The sequence below is a fragment of the Thunnus maccoyii genome, chromosome 17 (assembly GCF_910596095.1).
Source record: "Thunnus maccoyii chromosome 17, fThuMac1.1, whole genome shotgun sequence".
Taxonomy (NCBI): domain Eukaryota; kingdom Metazoa; phylum Chordata; class Actinopteri; order Scombriformes; family Scombridae; genus Thunnus; species Thunnus maccoyii.
Genome location: NC_056549.1, coordinates 7670510 through 7687984, shown reverse-complemented (window position 1 = coordinate 7687984; position 17475 = coordinate 7670510). Strand labels below are relative to the sequence as shown.

Sequence of the window (17475 nt, the reverse complement as noted above, 5' to 3'; positions counted from 1 at the left end):
CGTGCGTGCACAACCTCACAAGCCTCACAATTATCCATAAATGGATGAAGACCCACCCTTAACCTGCTGTTTTCATATCAACATGCTGCCTGTACACCTGTCAATGAAACAAACGAGAAAGAAAACTTGCGGTTTCACAGATTGTGTTGCACCGGCGAGGTTCTCCAACAGAAGAACAGCTGTCATTAGGTGCGACCATACGGCTCCTCATGGCGTCCATATCATTAATTCATCACATGCACCTGTAAACCATCGTCGGCAGTGATATCTCAGAAATGTAACCAGTGATTAGTTCGCAGCGCTCATATCTGAACCGACTTTACAAGGTGTGACACGACTAAGGATAAAATTAAAAGAATACTAACAGAAAAATACAATTTTGCAAATTAAAAGAATGATAAAAATGAATCACACAAAAATAATTGATCAACATTCCGTCTGTAAATGCGTCTTTGATTAACATTTTACAGACCTATGTATAAATGCAAAAATCAGTGCAGCTGTTTATCAACCTAAACAAACAGTGTTTTACTAAAAGATTCCATCTCTCGTCTTATATTTCATCTCCACTTCATCACATCAACCTCAGATCGCTTTAGAAAAACATGTGTACGCCCGGTCTGAAGAATGCGAGGGTGCGCGCGTTCTCACCGCACATTCTGTGTTTATAAATACCAGTTTATGTGCAGGAAATGGCGTATGCATGTTTTTTGTGTGTATGAATCGTTTGTGCATCTGGCCCCAGGGCTTGTAGGGTTCCCGCTCTTTTTTTGGCTTGCGGTCCCTTTAAAATAAACCGACTGTACGTCTACTGAGGATCCCTCATCAAAAATAAGTGATTCTTTCTTCCCAGTGTTATTTGAATTATTCTCAGAAGCCTGAAGAGACAAACTGAATCAGAAATATACAAAAAAAAGCAAAGATTGGATAAAAAAATGAAACAGTAGCAGTGTAGTGTAGCAGAAATGTTTGTCCTGTTTTCCTATCCTTGTAATCGACTCGCGACCCCTCAGAGAGGATCTGACCTCCTGTTGGGACCTGCTCCTGTAGGGTAATTGAAAATAAAAACACTTGAGTACTGAGTTACACAATTTTTTTTTTTACTGTGGAAACATAAACCGCATATGTGCATGTCTTCAATTAATTATGCAGTCCTTTGTATGTTACTGCTGGATACGCTCTTGCTGCTCCGTTAGCAAAAATGTAGAAGCTAATTACTCACACAACAGTTATTCTTTTAGGTTAGCTGCGGTCACACGGTATGTTTGTGGCTTAATTAGCAGAAAATAAGGAGATCAATCTAAAGTTTTTCTAAAGTTTTTTTTTTCTATGGCTTGTGAGTGTTGCTGCCTTTTCTATCAGCTCACTTCTTCTTCACTTTTGGCTGCCCTTTTGTAGTTTAGTTCAACTTTGTCAGTTCTAAGCTGAGTGACAGCTTTTGGCTGTGTTTTTGGTTTATTTGCTGAAACAATTTTGAAATCATAGCACATTAAATTGATTTAATCATTCACAAATCACCCAGTATCCCTGCCTTTTGGCTTTTGCACCTGCCAACCAATATGAGTGAACATGTGCATGTGATGTCATTCACATCTTTGAGCTGCCAGTCAACACCTCATGGAAGAATGTTGACCAGAAGTGCGGCTAAACCGCTCTGCCAATCTCTTATAGTTCGAGCCAACCGCTTTTACTTTTTTTTTTCTCACTTTTGTGTCTGTCATTTTCTTTTATCTGTGTGTTGTTTATGAAAAGAAATGATAAGAAACAGACGGATGGGTCATCTGGAGACAGCATGTGTGCACGCAAACCACAACAACAACATGGCCGCTCCGCTCAGTTGTTCTGCACCTGCCCTCCAAAACTGCAGAGAGGATAATATCAGACATAATCAAGTGCACATGCCTTGTTTGTTGTGGTCTTATGTCAACCCACAAACAGCATAGTACGTGTCACTTCTGTGACATGAAACTCTTATGTTATTCTATCATCGCAACCGTTTAGTGTGATCACAGCTGTATCGTAAAGCCAAACGCTATTTCGTTTTTAACCCAAATGGAACTGCAGTAATCAGTGGATGTTCTTGTAACTTAAACACGCAAATTAGTGCTGTTGACCAATTGCAAAGTGACTTTGAAGTGCTGACCATGCAGAGAACAGAGAAAGTGGCAAACCAAAATGCAGTTGGTTGATTTTATTTTTTAGGATTTATAAAAAAAAACACACCAATTCAAGAGGATAACATGTTTAAGTGAGAACACCAATTCTAAAAATAATACATAAAACATGTGAATTGCACAATAGAATATTAAAACCAAACTCTGCAAAATAAACCAATAAATACTCTAAACAGAATACAACAAAAACAGATTTATAACACAAGCAAAGTGTCAGACAGCATTTTCCTGAATTGACTTCCACTCAGTTTTCATTGTTATTGATGCTGATTTTAAAGGGTTACTTCCAGCTGTTTAGTTTTGCACCTTTATAAAGTCAGGGCACTTACTTGCAAGAGTTGGAACAGCAGATGCTGATATATCCTGACTTTTAAGCCTTTAGTATGAGTCAAGCTTCAAAAACGCTGTATCCTACAATTCCCAAAATGCAACCAATAGAATCTTTTATTAGAACTTCCCCGCCTGTTAAACTCTCTGCCCGCCTTTTGTAACATAGTCTCAAGCCCCAACCCGACCTAACCCCAATGACATCATCATGGTAAGCTCCTCAAGAACCACAAAAGATATTACACAACTATATTTACTGGCTGAGTAAAACTAACCACGACAAGCAAACTTACATTAACGTGTAAGGTCAGCGAAGTGTCCATTTTAAAGGAAATAAAGCATTTACCCAACACATGTGTAAGGACTTAAATCAATATAGTAATGCCCAAAATTTGAACAGATGTCATAACAATAGGCCCCTAAACCAGTTATAGCCATCTTTATCTCAAGTATCAGACATTATACAGTGTATATGCATATACACAATACCCCAGATAGGCTCAGAGTAGATGCTTTACTTGGAAACATATCAAAGAAAATAGTTTAACAAAGAAAAATCAATCGCTATCTCCTTAAAACAAACCAGTGCACATGTGTGAGAGTATCTCATGGGCGCTACATCAAACTTTCCTCAAGCATTTGTTGTATATTAAATTGATTAGAGGCAGAAATTAAATCAAACCATACTTAAGTCCTCCTAAATTTGAACACTGAGGGCTTAACTGGAGCAGGGTAACGTAGCCACTGGCTCTAATTCGGGGGTTTCAGCTTTTCCTCAGCACCCTTGGGTCCTTCTCAGCAGACGTCGGGGGGTGGGGGGGGGCCAGTGCTAATCGGGTGGGAGATGTCCGTTCTCACTCGCACCGAGGTGTCGGAGGGATAGAGTTTCTTTGGTTTCCGAATGTCAGACCTACAGAAGCCAGGGAGCGATGTGAGCGATGCTGCCTGAGAGAGAGCGCTGCCTGTGTGTTTTTTATTTTCCTATTCCTCAATCCCATCTCACTCTCTAATTCAGGCAGTCACTTGCAGTCACATATTTTTGTTTTTCTCTTTACTCATCCAGTTATCCACATATACACACACACACACAACCGGCATGGATTCCACTGTTTTCACGCACTCTCGCTTTCTTTCATCGTCTCCCCCTCTTTCCTCCTCTTTCTCGTGCATGCGTATCACATGTAAAAGTAGCTGCAACGCTCCGAGGGGGCTTCTAGGATTACCTGCTGCCTTCCTGCATATATATACGTCCGAGCACGTTACGATCCAGCATCTGAACGCTCTGCTGTTAGATCGCCGTCGTTAACGTGCTTTCGATTCACACGACCGGTTAGATCGTTTTCAGTTTGCGGCACGAAGCCTTTTAGAGAGTGGAGAGTTTTTTTTTTCCCCCCCTTTTCCCTGTTTTGTTCTTTTTTATGCAGCTGTTTGAGGTTTTATGCCCTTCTCTCTATGTCGAGCATAGAGAGAAAACAACAATTTGCTGTTTGGGTTGCTCGTCTGCTCTACATTTGCTTCACTTAAACACACAATGAGAGGGAATGATAGTTATTCTAACCCCGAAATTTGGAATTTGCCTCGGAAAAAATGATTTTAAAAGCAAGTTTGAAATGGCATTAAACATTATTTTTTGACATGCCATGCCAAAGCTTTCAACAGTTTCGAAACGTCTTGACCTCTTCTATCCTCATCCCCCCCCCCTCCTCTCCTTTAACCGTTCCCTCCCCTTCCCGTTTTTGTTGTCCGCTAAACCTGTCACTTTGATGAGTTGTGTGCAATCATCCCAGGGGCCGTTGGGCTTTCACCAGGGCCTCTGTCCTTCCTGGTACAGTGCGGCCTTTGATGTGGTTCCTTCTTTAGCTCCGTGCAGGCAGACGTCAGACCTGGATGGCTAAACCCAAACCCAGTACCGCATTTTAACGCTACATATCAACTTGATGTTGATCCTGGTGGAGGTGAGAAGCGTTGCGGTGCTGTAGTGCAGTACTGAAATGCCTTTCTGGTGTTGTTTTTAAAGCGAGGCGTCTTTGTCCTGAGCTGACCGGCTGTGTAAAACTTCACAGGCAGCTCCCTCACCGCTGCACCCACAGGGCAGCAGCGGAGCATGTTATAAAGTATGTTTGGGACCTGAAAACAACAGTGCAGAGATGTTTGTTAGAGCCTGTGGTCTGGTGTATTTTTTTTTTTTAATAAAAAAAATGGTGCCTCATTAGTGTAGAGACAAATCACACCATATCAAAGACAAAAGGAGAACTAAACCTAATTTTTTGTCAGGCTAAAGAGACGCACAATGCAACAAACTCGACACAACTTATTAGTACCAGGCTATTATTATTAGAGACAACTACAAAGCACTAAATGGCTTAGGCTTCGACCGGCCTGGGGGCCTGCTGTGAACGAGTTCCTCACTACTGCAGATGATTACAGCTTGCTATATGAACTATGTCCTAATCCTGGTGGACAGCTGAAATTAAAGCCAGGTACAGCCCCTCTTGCCTTCCCAGCATTCCCTGTGATAAACCTTCTCCCCTGTTGAGAAGAATCAGTTGTTTGCGAGCGAAATCCATTCCCAGAAGAGTCTCCGGTCCGTAAAGATGAGGTATTTCTCTCAGCAAAGCAGGCACCACTCTCTGATGATACTGAAAGATAAAGACGACATACACTTATTAATTTTAATGTGATGTCTGCAAGTTGTACTCAACTAGTGCCCAGCATGAGCTTACGATTTGTGTAGACTAAACTTAGTCCTAAATAAAATCAGGCATTGTGTAGCTGTTTTTCCTGGCTACACAATACCATAAATGAGCTCTTTCATAATTGTTTTATGAAAAGAAAGATGTATTTTTTTGCTGTAATCTACACATCTGATGATATAAAGGGAAATAGAACATACCACACTTTTCTGGCCACATGTATCAGATCACATGACCTGTATGGCTACCTTGACGTTCCAGATGGTTTGTTACACAGAACCATTGGAGTCGACCATGGAAGCCGTTTGGAAAAAGGCAGGCACTTCCAAAAAAATACTTGGCAGGTGATTGGATGAACCATCTGTCAATCACCGTCTATCATCGCCTTACCTTGTGTTGAAGGACTTGAGTGATTTTCTTCAACACTTGCGAGGCAGCTGGATTCCTGACACTGATTGGTCCAAAACCATCGATGGTTCAGACACGAGCGCATAACTTGAAGCCTGACAAGATGGATTCTCGCGTGAGCTTGTAATGTCGTGATCTTGCAAATCCAGCTGTCTCCCAACGTAAATGTATGGAGGCAACAAGATCTTCAGATACTTTACATAAGAAAACACAAAAATGGGTTCATAATATTTGATTGATGCTCTTATCTGTGTTCCTCCATTTAGACAGCAGGTTGGGCATCATTTCTGAAATCTTGCTCTCATGTTAGAGGATCCTGGACTACGGAGGCAGTCGTTTAATCTAAAACGAGAACATAAACTTCAGGGTGTATTGACTTGGACCGCTCCACCACCGTTGAGGTTTGAACGAAACCACTCAAGTCACTCAGGGCTTTTGTTGCCTTGGGTGGGGAGGTAGAGAGGAAAGACATTATTTTAAAGTAGTTATTAAACTAAACCCAGAAGAACAGCTGACACATTCGAACAGTAATCTATAATTTAAGTAAACTGATGTGTTGAGAACGGCGCGGCCCTATCGAGGAATTATGTGATCAAATGTCAGATAATTAAAGGCTGTTCACTGTCTCTGTAGGTAGGTTTGTTGAAGGCGTCCTTTGGTTATTCATTTATAAAACTTACCTCATGTAATTAATGTTGCGGTTAAATTCTCTTTACTATTGTTTAATATTTCCTACTTTAGTTTTCTTGATAACTGTCTCAGATTATTCTTCATTGGTTCATTTGAAGTGAACAAACAGGTTTTGTCCAAATTATTCAGGTAAACTAAAATGTTAAACTTGTTGTTGTATTAACCTTAATTTCTAGTGAACATTTCAACTTTTTAATGTAAGTTAAGCTAGTAGGGGATTAAATTTGTGTCATAATAAATGAACAAAATCCCCCAAGAATCAAACCAGAAAGGTTCAAGTAAAAGTGAAAAAAAATGACCTCAAATGCAAAACTTGTGATAAAACTATACAAGAGTGAAACATTTGATTACAATGTTCTCCTTGTTCCTTTCACTGATCTGGATTTCTCTCCTTTGTGGTCACTTTTTCACAGCTGTTCTGCTGCTCAGTGTTTCAATTTCACTGTTGAACTTTTCAGTTTCAGTGGTCTGGAAGTTACCATCGACCTGTCCCTCCAAAAGTAATTGGCTAGTGAGCAGATTTAGAGGAACCATGGATGGTGAACTCTGCTTTAAGGATCATATCAGCAGCATCACTCAAACATTTCCCAGAATCAGAGGCTTTCTTTCCCAATCTGACTTGTCATGAGAAGGCTGGATTATTGCAGTTCTCTGTTTATGGGTCTTATAAACAATAACAACCATTACAACTTATCCAGGACTCAGTCGCACGAGTTCTAACCAGGACAAAAAGATCAGACCATAAAACACCAGTCCTCTGGAAACTTTACTGGTTACCTGTTGTTCTCAAATCACAAAAAGTTAAGTTTACAAAGTACTCGCTGGTCTGGCTCCACAGTACATCTCAGACATGCTGTCAGTTTATAACCCCGGCAGATCTCTGCGGTCTCAAGGTGGAAACCTCCTCCATGTGCCTATAGAGCACTTTCAAAGTCTGGTGAGATGGCTTTCAGTATTATGGAACAGTTTGCCTGCTGGACTTAGACTTGCTCCGACACTTTTCTTTCAAAACCAAACTAAATTTTGTTTAATGAACATACGTTTGTTTGTATGTGTGTGTATACAATCACATTTTTGCTGTTTTAATTAATTAATTATTTATTTTATTTTTTATGTAAAGCACTTTGAACTGCTTTTGCATGAGATGGTGCTATAGAAATTTTAATTATTAATTTATTTAATTATTATTGAATTAATGGGGATGTAGCTCTGTGTCATAACTGAAACTGAAAAATTCAACAGCTAAACTGAAAAAAGTTTTGCTTTTGAGGTCTTTTTTTTGCTTTATATTTTTTTTATATTCACTTTCAACATATTCATTTTTTGTTTGATGCTCGCGAGAGTTTGTTCAATTATAATAACCCAAATTTAACCCCATAGACTAGCAGCAGGCTACATTTATAAAATAACCTGTTGTTGTAACATGTTAGCAACCATGCAGGTGAAATGAATCAAATAAACCAACTTGCAGGGCGACATTTGTAAAGAAAATAGTCTCCACTTGTAAATTTGCTGATATCAACCCACATATATTAATAACATAAATACTCCAGTATATATCTCTGAGCATCTTGTTGAGGACGCTGCACTGATACCTTGGTGGTGGCAGTGAGCGGGTTAAAGCGAGACAGTGTTACCGTCCTATCAGTGCTCTACGGTGCAGTCCCTGCCCACCGCCTCCTCCTGCCTCCTCCACACACACAGCAGAGAGCCGGGGCTTGTGTGTGTGTGGCTGTTTGTCATTCTGGCAGGACGCACTCCCATGAGGAACAGCCCGCTCTCTCTCTCTACGACTTGTTGCTGCCCCTTTTTTTTTGTCGGGTTGTATTGTTTGTTTACCTAAAAGCGCTTACGGATATTTGAACTAAAAACCGAGGAGTTTTGTTTTTTTCTTCTTTCCTCGGTGGTTTACGAAGCGCCGCGTGTTGCTGTTCCCTACCGGCGATAACAAGCGCAAAGCACCGGGAGAAACAAAACACGGTAGGTAGGATACTACTACTCACTCTGTTGTTGTTTTAGTACAAATCCTCCGGCGGCAGTTTCGAGGCGAGGAAGTCGGTAAGTTTGAGTCGTTGTGTAGCGTTAATGTGTTCAGAAGTAGAAAGAAAATCAAGATTTTGGAAGTTTATGTGTGCAGTTTGGGTCCATGCGTCTCCGTTGTTGAGCTTCAATGAGTTTCGCTGGAAGCAGACGGATGTCAAAATGACTTCCAGTTTCTTTTACACCCCCTCTGATGTACTTACACTCAAACGTAGCGGAATTTTAACTAGGAGAAAAAAAAAGAGGCTACAACTTCTACAAATAATCTCAATGCAGTCACAAAGCCTGTTGACTATAAGCAAAGATTAGCCTATTAATCATATGACTATAAGCTTATCATCCATGTCTTCTACAATAACCCAGTTTGACATTTATGATGCATAGCTTACTATCATCAAGGTTTACGTCAGTCCTTAAAAGTCAGCCAAACTAAATTTAAGTGATGTCACCATCCAGTACATCTCTGAATCTGATTGAGGATTAAATTCCTTATCTGTTGTCTTATTTTTTCCATTGTTTTGTCTGCAGCTTGCATGACACGGATCTAAATATTGAGTGAGAAAGATTTTACTTTACTTTTACTGGGGAAAAAATGTCTATTTATACTGTTTAACAGTCCTATAATGTGTCAAATAGGCTGCTTTTGTGTGTCACATACATACTGTTAAGAAAAATGCAGGTAAAAGACGACATTTCTTAACTAATTCTTACTTTTCTGATTTAAATGTCATCCTAATGTTGGACATCTGGGTTGATGGAATGATACAAACTGCAGGTCGTTCACCTAATTTACCTCGAGACTCAGCGCTGTAGCCTTGAGCCAGCACCGCCAAAATTGGTATGTTAAACAGTCCAGCTGTGAAAAAAAAGCAGCCCGAGGGGGTCAAATATGTCTAAAATCTCTCCTGACAACCAGAAACATGTCAGAAGAGTGTGTGTCGAAAAGCCTCGTCAAGCATATGTGTGTGTGTGTGTGTGTGTGTACCTAGCCGGGACGACCCCTGCCTGGTGTTGTTGATGTTATTATTATTAGAAGCAATGTGGTTATTAACCGTCTCATGACTGATTCCTGGTAATTACTGCCTATTAGCTTTAATTAAAGGGATGCAGGAGGCTTTGCCTTGTGTTGCGTCGCTGCCTGTCGCCCAAGGTCTCTCTATCTCTCTCACACCCCATAATCATAAACTTCACATGAAAGACGGCAGAAGAAGCGCTTCGTCATCACCTGCTATATTCCAAACCACCCGCCCTGGGAATGGTTACATATGTCGGGGTTTTTGGTCGACTTTCTCGGTTATTTTAAGGGTGAACGCGCTGAATAATCCTTCTGACCGAGGGCTCGTGTGGTTTTTGTGGAGGACTGAGTGTAGCTTCATCGCTGCTGGCACAAATGAGCCCTTAACGCTGTAGAGTTTACATATGAAATTAGGGGGAAATGACACTTCATTCGTTTGGAAGTCTAGACAGAGTTTGACCTGTTGGATCCTGCTGGGACTGATAGTTTAGGATTCAAGGTCACTTCATTTCACGCTTCTTTTTCATAAAAATTCAAAGCCAATCAGTACGACAGCACTTAAAGTTAAACGTCGGGATGATTTTTGAACCTGATGTTCTTCCTTAAAGTTGTTCAAACTTAATGAAAGTTAATTTCTGCCTTATTTAAAGCACAACAATCAAAATCATCTCAGACAAATCAGATAATGAAGCAAAGAAATTAGAAAGTAGGAGGAAATCTTCCTCTACTTTCTCTTACAGCTAACTACTACCAGACGACACTTGATGCTACTAATGCATCTTAATTCAGATATTCCGGCGCCTCTCTCCGATCGACATCACCGGCTCGGCTTCCTTCATAAAAGGATGGAATGGCGGAAGCGTTTTTTTTTTTTGAGCCTCGGTTCCAGTTGTTCGTGGTGCAGTTTAGTCCAGCTGTCAGCTTTTATTTAGAAGAGAGACACAAGACCCTGCTTGTGTCCGCACAGACTGCCCTAGATGTCTCACCTGCCTGTCAACGCTCGGCATCGGTACACACACACACACACACACACAAACACACACACACATGCAGAGCTGAGGATAAATTCCTTTAGTCCCAAACAGCAGAAAACACACTTTGTTTGCATATTTACACTATAAAGTAGCACAAATGTTCTTCATATACTCACAATTTCTTTTTTTTTTCATATTTTATTCAAGTTCTCCTGTCTCCATCCAACCTTTTTAAGTTCTTACAGGCTCTTGACAGCTGTGGGAGCCAGACTAATGACTTAATCTGGGTTTCCCTCAGCACTCTGCTATTCTGAGCTCTTCGGGGGCTCAGGAGTTATGCTTCCTTCCCCCCCCACCCACTCCTCACCACCCCCCCTTCTTCTCTCAACCGCGTCCTCTCAGCCACCCCTGACCCGACAGGGCTGTCACGCTCATGTTTCACCGCTCACTCATGTCGAGGTGTCACAGAGCGCATTGGTCACATACGCCGCGCGCCTTCTGCTCGGAGAGTCGGATGATGGGGGGGGAAAGCAGGCTAGTGTGATGTATCGCTCGGCGCTCAAGTGCAAGCACATCCATTTTGCGGAGAAATATTTTTCAGGGGTCATGTGGTCGGGAAAAGGAAAACCTGTGTGTGTGTGTCGGTTTCCTGAAAGGTTATAAAATAAGTAGTTAAAAGGTAAAACTGAAGGTGCCTGTATTACATTCAGTATTTTTAGATGATTTATCCTTCCAGGCTTCTTCAGTTTAGGTATGAAGCATGTGAAACATTTCCCACGTCACCACCCTCCAGTTGAGGCTTTATCTTTCGATGGCATCGCAGATAAGTAGAGTCTTGGCTGTCTTCAAACATCTTGAGGGACCAGTTCACAATCGTCCAGATGGAAACTCAAATATGTGACGTTGAAAAGTTCAACATGTCGAAAAGAGAAACGCAGTCGTAGTTTATTACTTATTTAGAACATTAATGGTCTCCCAATGGATTTATATATATATGGGAATCTGAGTTTTGGGAAATCATTTGATAAAACATACATAGAAAATTAAATATTGGATCGAACCAAAGATGATTGGACTCACCTGTGTCCTTAATTGGACGAATAAACACAATAAAAATGAATATTTTTCCTGAATTCATACCTTTTTTCCACTGCATTCCTTTTAAAGTGTCCGTAAAATTTTTTAAAGACCTAAACAAGGCAATGACATCCTTTTTTGTGGCGTAAGAAACCTTCCAGAATCAAATTTACCAGTCTACAGAGCCCATGTGGAAAAGGTGGTTTAAATCTCCCCCCAATTTCCGAAAATATTATCTTGCATCACAGTTTAGACCCATATGGATGTGGTTACATTCAGAAGACAATGAAAGCAGATGGATATCAATGGAAAAACAAGAATTGCAAACAACTCCGCTGAATGTAGTTCCCTTTTTGGGTAATAAAAACAAACTGAGTACAATTACCAAGAACCCAATTATACAAAACACTTTTGTTTCATGCCAGGAGGCCCTATTTCAGTCTTGAATCTAAAGGGGGTCACTCTTTTTTTTAAAAACACTCCACTATATTCCAAATCCCATACCAGACAGCACTCTCAAAGGCTGGGGTGGATAAAGGCATTAAAATAGTTGGGGACTTAAACACAGGAGGTATATCCTCTAGTTTCCAGCAACTGTCCGGAAAATGCAACCTGCCTCAACACAACCTGTTTTAAATACTTGCAAATCAGACACTTGGTCAATGCAAACTCACCTGATAGACGTCCTGGCGTACTAGAGGAGAACACCTTACGTACATCAACCAGAGGTCTAACGTTAGCTATTTACAATGTTCTCAACAATAATTGTCCTGAATATGAAAGACCTCTTGGAAAACTCAAATGGGATCTAAATTGCTCATGTAATGACGCTGACTGGCACACACTTTTGGAGCAAGCTCAAACGTTTTTAATCTCCACTAAGCACAGACTAATTCAATTCAACATCTTGCACAGAACATGCTATACACCTGTTAAGCTAGGTTAGGGTTAGCGGTTAGGGGTAGGGTGATCTGTTTTTGCTCAAATGATTGCAGAGTTTTGGGAAATATATCACTAAAACTACCTCAGACATATAAAAAAAAAAGATTATTCCACAGGATCTTAAAGTGTGGATCCTGGGAGACTTGAACCCACTGAAAACAAATAACTCTGTCAAGCACTTCATTTGACTTGCCAGTACAGCTGGAAAAAAATGCATTTTTAGAAAACTGGAAATCTGACCCTCCCCTTCCTCACAAAGATACCGGTTCAATGAATTAACATCCTACTGTACTCCAGAGAAGAAGGACTGGGGGAGCCTTCGTAGATGTCTTAACTGGACTCGAATGTGATGGCTGATACTCGGTTTTGTTTTATTTTCATCTGGACCTGATTTTATTTTACATCCTAACATGCTTCCAAACTGATTTTTTAATACTTTTTTATGATTTTTGTGGTTTAATACTAAGTGCAAAGAACCAAACCAAATACATGGGTTTTGGTGGAGTTGGAGGGGGGATTTAGGGTTTCTGCCAAGGTATTGCAAGCCTGGCAGCCTGCCTGGCCCCAAGCATCAGGGTTTTTTTTTGTTTTTTTTAAATTGCATTTTTAAGTGCGTAGGTTGTGTGTTAGCAGTATAGCTGTGAACAGTGCAGTGTGTGTACAGTTTAAGCTATTTGTCAGTGAATAAATGCTACAACTTCCTCAAGACCCAAAACCAAATTCCTGTGTCTTGCTTGTCATCCAGCTCTAATGGGTTAGCCCCCTATTTGAGCCCCCTCCCCCCCAAAACAACTTCTCTGGCAGAAACCCTGTGGCTTGCTTGTCTTTTTATGCTGTCGTTGCCTTTTATGCTATTTTGTTTTAATCAGTGTTGAATGTCACAGAATATCATAAACCATTTTTACCATCAGTGACCCCTCAAACAGTTGTATAGTTGTTTTAGTTATATGCTTTCATCATGTTACATATTAGTCTATTAGTAATGGTAATAATGATTAGTATCTGCAATTGTAATTATTATCAGAGTAGTTTTTAAAGCTGAAATGTGATCCCAAGTCTTGTGCGTAGTGATTGACACTGTTGAATCCTGCTTCTGCTTTTAGAGGCAGAGAGCTGCTGCTTCACTGCTGTATTTGGCCAGAAACTTTGAGGCATGTTAGACACTTTAGGCCACATGTCAGTATTTTTTACACACACACACACACACACACACATGCCTTGTAGTATGATTATTTCATCCTGGCTCATGTCAGGGTTTTCTTTCCACCATAGGGCTGTAGTTTGGGCTCCGTTCCAACAACACGGCCCACTTCGACCCCGCGTTACCTGCGAAACACAACTCAGCTCCTTTTGAAGTGTGTCAAGCATATCATGGCACAAAGCCACAGACACACTTTTTTTTTTCTCTCTCTCCCTGCTATGCTAAAATAGCCCACAGAATCACATTTTCACGTCGCGGTCTCCTGTGAGTATTTTTGTAATTGAAGCCGAAGCATAGGGGCTGAAACTGTAGCATAACGTGAACCTTCTGTTTTTTCTCACTCTGTTGGAACTTGTTTTTTTTTTTTTTCAGCCTCCTAATGCAGGAGTATCTCTCGCTTTGTAATCCATACAAACACTGCCAATTCATTCATGCCGGTCTTGTTCATGCTCTGTAAATCGTATTGATCTGAAACGGCCCCTCTATTTAATACGACTGTTGTGACTCCAGAGAGAAGACAGAAAGATTTGTATGCCCCGAATATTTCAGCGGTGATTCAGTTTTAACCGTCAAATAAAACCTCCTCCCTCTTTCTGACTTCATTTTTCTGTATTTCTTTATTCTGCAAGAGTGTCTGCATTGGTTTGCATGTATGTTACAACTTTAAAGTACAGTAAATGTTAGCATAACAAGTTAAAGATTGCAATAAGCTGACAAGAAAAGGGATCAGAAAGGGTTTTAGCTGCAGCTAGCCTCTGCTGAAAGTCACACAGCTGCACAGACTGTTGATGCAGCCTCATTAAAGCTCACATAAAGTGTCACATTAGTGCCAAGCTGGACACTGCTCATCAAATATTAAATTCAAATTCATGTGTTGACAAATCAAAAGTTGAAAACGCTACTTCTGAGAGGTTAAAAAGGCCACTGTTTTTGCCTCCTCTAATGTCATTAGTGTGTTTCCTACGTTATTTTCGCTGAGTAGTAACAGTTTTCAGCCCTCCTCCGACAGTCTGCGTCCTCCTTTGCCCTCACTTGGCGCCGCTCATTGTGAATGGAAAAAAGCTCTTCTGCTCAATTTCTGAGGAGTAGTTGTTTTGGGTTTCCAAGAGAGTGAACCCTGTTGTATTAGATTGAATCTCAGTTGTTTATTTTTACTAAGATACCAGATGAAACACACACACTCAGCATTCCTTCCATTATTTTCTTTTTTGTCTCAAGCACATCCATTAAGGCACATCCATTAAGATCCTCTGATAAACAAAAGTTCTGTGTCAGTATTCGGTATTGAGGAGCTGTTTGTCCGATCGCTGAATGAATGCTCATTTATTCCCATCAATGCTTCCCTTCCTGAAGACTAACAGACACTAATCTGAAACAATAGCTCATGTGATATCAAAATTGCAATGATGCATTTTGGGAAATATGCTTATATGCAGTTTTTGTTGAGATTTAGATGAGTACAGTAGGTAGCTGTTTCCTTCTGTTTTCAGTCTTTAAGCTAAGAGAAGCTAACTGCCTCTTGGCTGTAGCGTCATATTTAACAAACAGGCAGTTGATATCGATCTTCTCATCTAACTTCCCCTCAAATTTTGAACTATTCTTTAATATGAAAGTCAGAAAGGTGATGAGTTTGTGCTTTATGGTTCAAAAACTGATTTGTAACAAGTCAAATGTTCATTATTGATGGAACCTAATGAAGAAATCCTTCAAAAAAGAGTTCTGACAAGATAAATTAAAGTGGAGAAGGAACGGTATCACATTGATTAATAGTAGCATTTAAGCTTTTGTGCTCTTAAAGCCTCCCTCCTTGAGATGTTATTTTAAGTTAAACAAAGCTTAATCTTCCTCCTTCCCTCTGTTCTCTTCTTTCCTCCCAGCGGAGTGACAGTGTCCCTGCCAGGCCCACTGGGAGAGGACCATGGCCCTGAGCGACGCAAGCGGCGACCCTCTGGCCCTCAGCAATGGAGGGCACCATCCTCTCAGCGCCAGCGGGAACGCCCCTTCGAACACCAGTACGCCGGTCAGCAATGGCCAGGACCCTCTCACAGCTGCCTCTAGCGGCGACTGCCCCCCAGCAGACGGAGACCAAGAGCTCATAGCTAAGGACGCGGCGTCTAAAGCACAGCAGAGATCGCATGTCGTCCAGAGAGCGAACAGACCCAGCCAAAACGGCGGAGTGGTCAAACAGAACGGCTCCCTGAGGAACCTTCCCCCGTCCTCCTCCTCCTCCGCCGCCGCCTCCCCCTCCTCCTCCTCCTCCCCCGCCGTCACAGACTCCCAAAGGCTGGCCAAACGCCACCTTGCCTCCACCCTCTCCCCGTCATCACCGTCGTCCTCCTCCTCTCCTCTCCAGCCCCCGCTGCTCTGCTGCCAGAACTGTCACTTCCACTCTACCCTCTGCTGCCCCTGCGGACAACAGGAGTGCCCGTTCTTCCGGAATCCGGGCACAGGCCCCGGGCCCGGCTCCGTCCCCCATCCCGGGACCCCTCCGTCCTGCCCTTGCTGCCTCTCCGCCTGCACATACTCTAACCCTTATCCCCACGCTCCTCACCCTTCCTCCCCTCTCTGTCTCCATCACCACCCTCACCAGCGCTGGCAGGAGCGCCTCCAGAGTCAGCCGCATGCACCTGTCATCAGGTATGTCTTGGTTTTCCTTAATAGATTAGATATCGGTTTATTCAAAAGCATTAGACAGTAACCGTTTGCCAAATATGGTGTTCTGTGGTTTAGCATTGTGGTATTTCATTGATCATTAATGTTCAAGTAAAGTCCTGCTGAGTGACGGTTGGCGTTATAAAACTTGAGGCATATTTATAAGTATTTGAGTTTTGCATTTGTGTGAACCAAGCATACAAATCTGTTGCATGACTGCATGTTTATTGACCGCAAGCATATCCTTTAGTTTAGGCAACAGAGGGTCTCTCATAGTCCTCCGGTCCCCCCCTATAAGCCTCCTCTTTGTGCCCCCATGCTTAATAACATGTCACATCCATGTTTAGGGATCACGTTAGGCCTGGAATGCAGTCAGAGGCGGGTTACGGCTGTTAGGGTCCATGATTCATGGGTAATATTTCGGGAGGCTTATTTTACCAGCAGTTTTCCCAAATAGAGGCTTGTCACACAACGTCACCACCGACGGGATACAAAGGGTCACACCAGCATGTCGGAAGAACAACAAATGAAAGTTTGCAGCTGACATTGACTAACGTAACACAGTGATGACCCTTTAGCGCTTTGAGGCAAATTTGTGATTTTGGCGTATAAATTAGTAACATGACTTGACTTAATGATTTCACTTAAAGCTATTTGAGGAAGGCTTTTGTATAAATAGGCTTTCCTAGTAAAAATAAAAAAAGAAGGGATGGGTTTTGTGCTTAAAGGCTTAAAGGTAACAATACAAGTTTCCAAAACTGGTCCTAATATGAGACCTGAGTTTCTGCTCAGACACTATTACAATATTGTTTCCATACCTATCTTTGAGGACCATATGTTTTCCTACCAAATCTTCACCATATGTTTTCCTACCAAAATTCACTGTCTCACTCTAAAAACACCATTCAGTTTGAATGGAAAGTCATCTACGGCAGATGTGGTGCAAAAAGAGCACACAGAAAACTGTTTATCACCAGAGATATTGCCACAAACAAGGAAACAAATTACTGTAGTACGGCCGTTTGATAGTCTATAACTACAGTGAGCCATTAGGTCGTGAAAAGAGCGAAGCTAACGCTCTAAACTTTGTTTTTATTCACACCATAAAAATGTTGGCGTATCCCTTGTATCAGTTGGAAACCACATGTTGTGAAAGGACTGAAATGTCCCCTCAAGCCCAATCATTTTTTTTGTCCACTTTAGCATGTGTGGTGTCTCTACAGTGCAAAGATTAGTGGATCTGTTCCCCCTTAACCCTTTATAGTCCTCAAATGAAGTCGAA

The 17475-nt window shown here is 41.5% G+C and overlaps 1 protein-coding gene across 4 annotated transcripts in view; it reads left to right on the top strand.

Annotated features, from left to right (window-relative positions):
- disp1 (dispatched homolog 1 (Drosophila)) overlaps positions 1 to 17475 on the top strand; it is a 92292-nt gene that overhangs the window by 50626 nt on the left and 24191 nt on the right. For 3 of the 4 annotated variants that reach the window (XM_042390231.1, XM_042390232.1, XM_042390233.1), the window contains exon 4: positions 15419 to 16178. In XM_042390231.1, the coding sequence (XP_042246165.1) occupies positions 15460 to 16178 (719 nt within the window). In that variant the 5' untranslated portion in view covers positions 15419 to 15459. Of the gene's footprint in view, positions 1 to 7986; positions 8273 to 15418; positions 16179 to 17475 lie in introns of those variants that run through there. The other variant, XM_042390234.1, reaches the window with a different exon arrangement.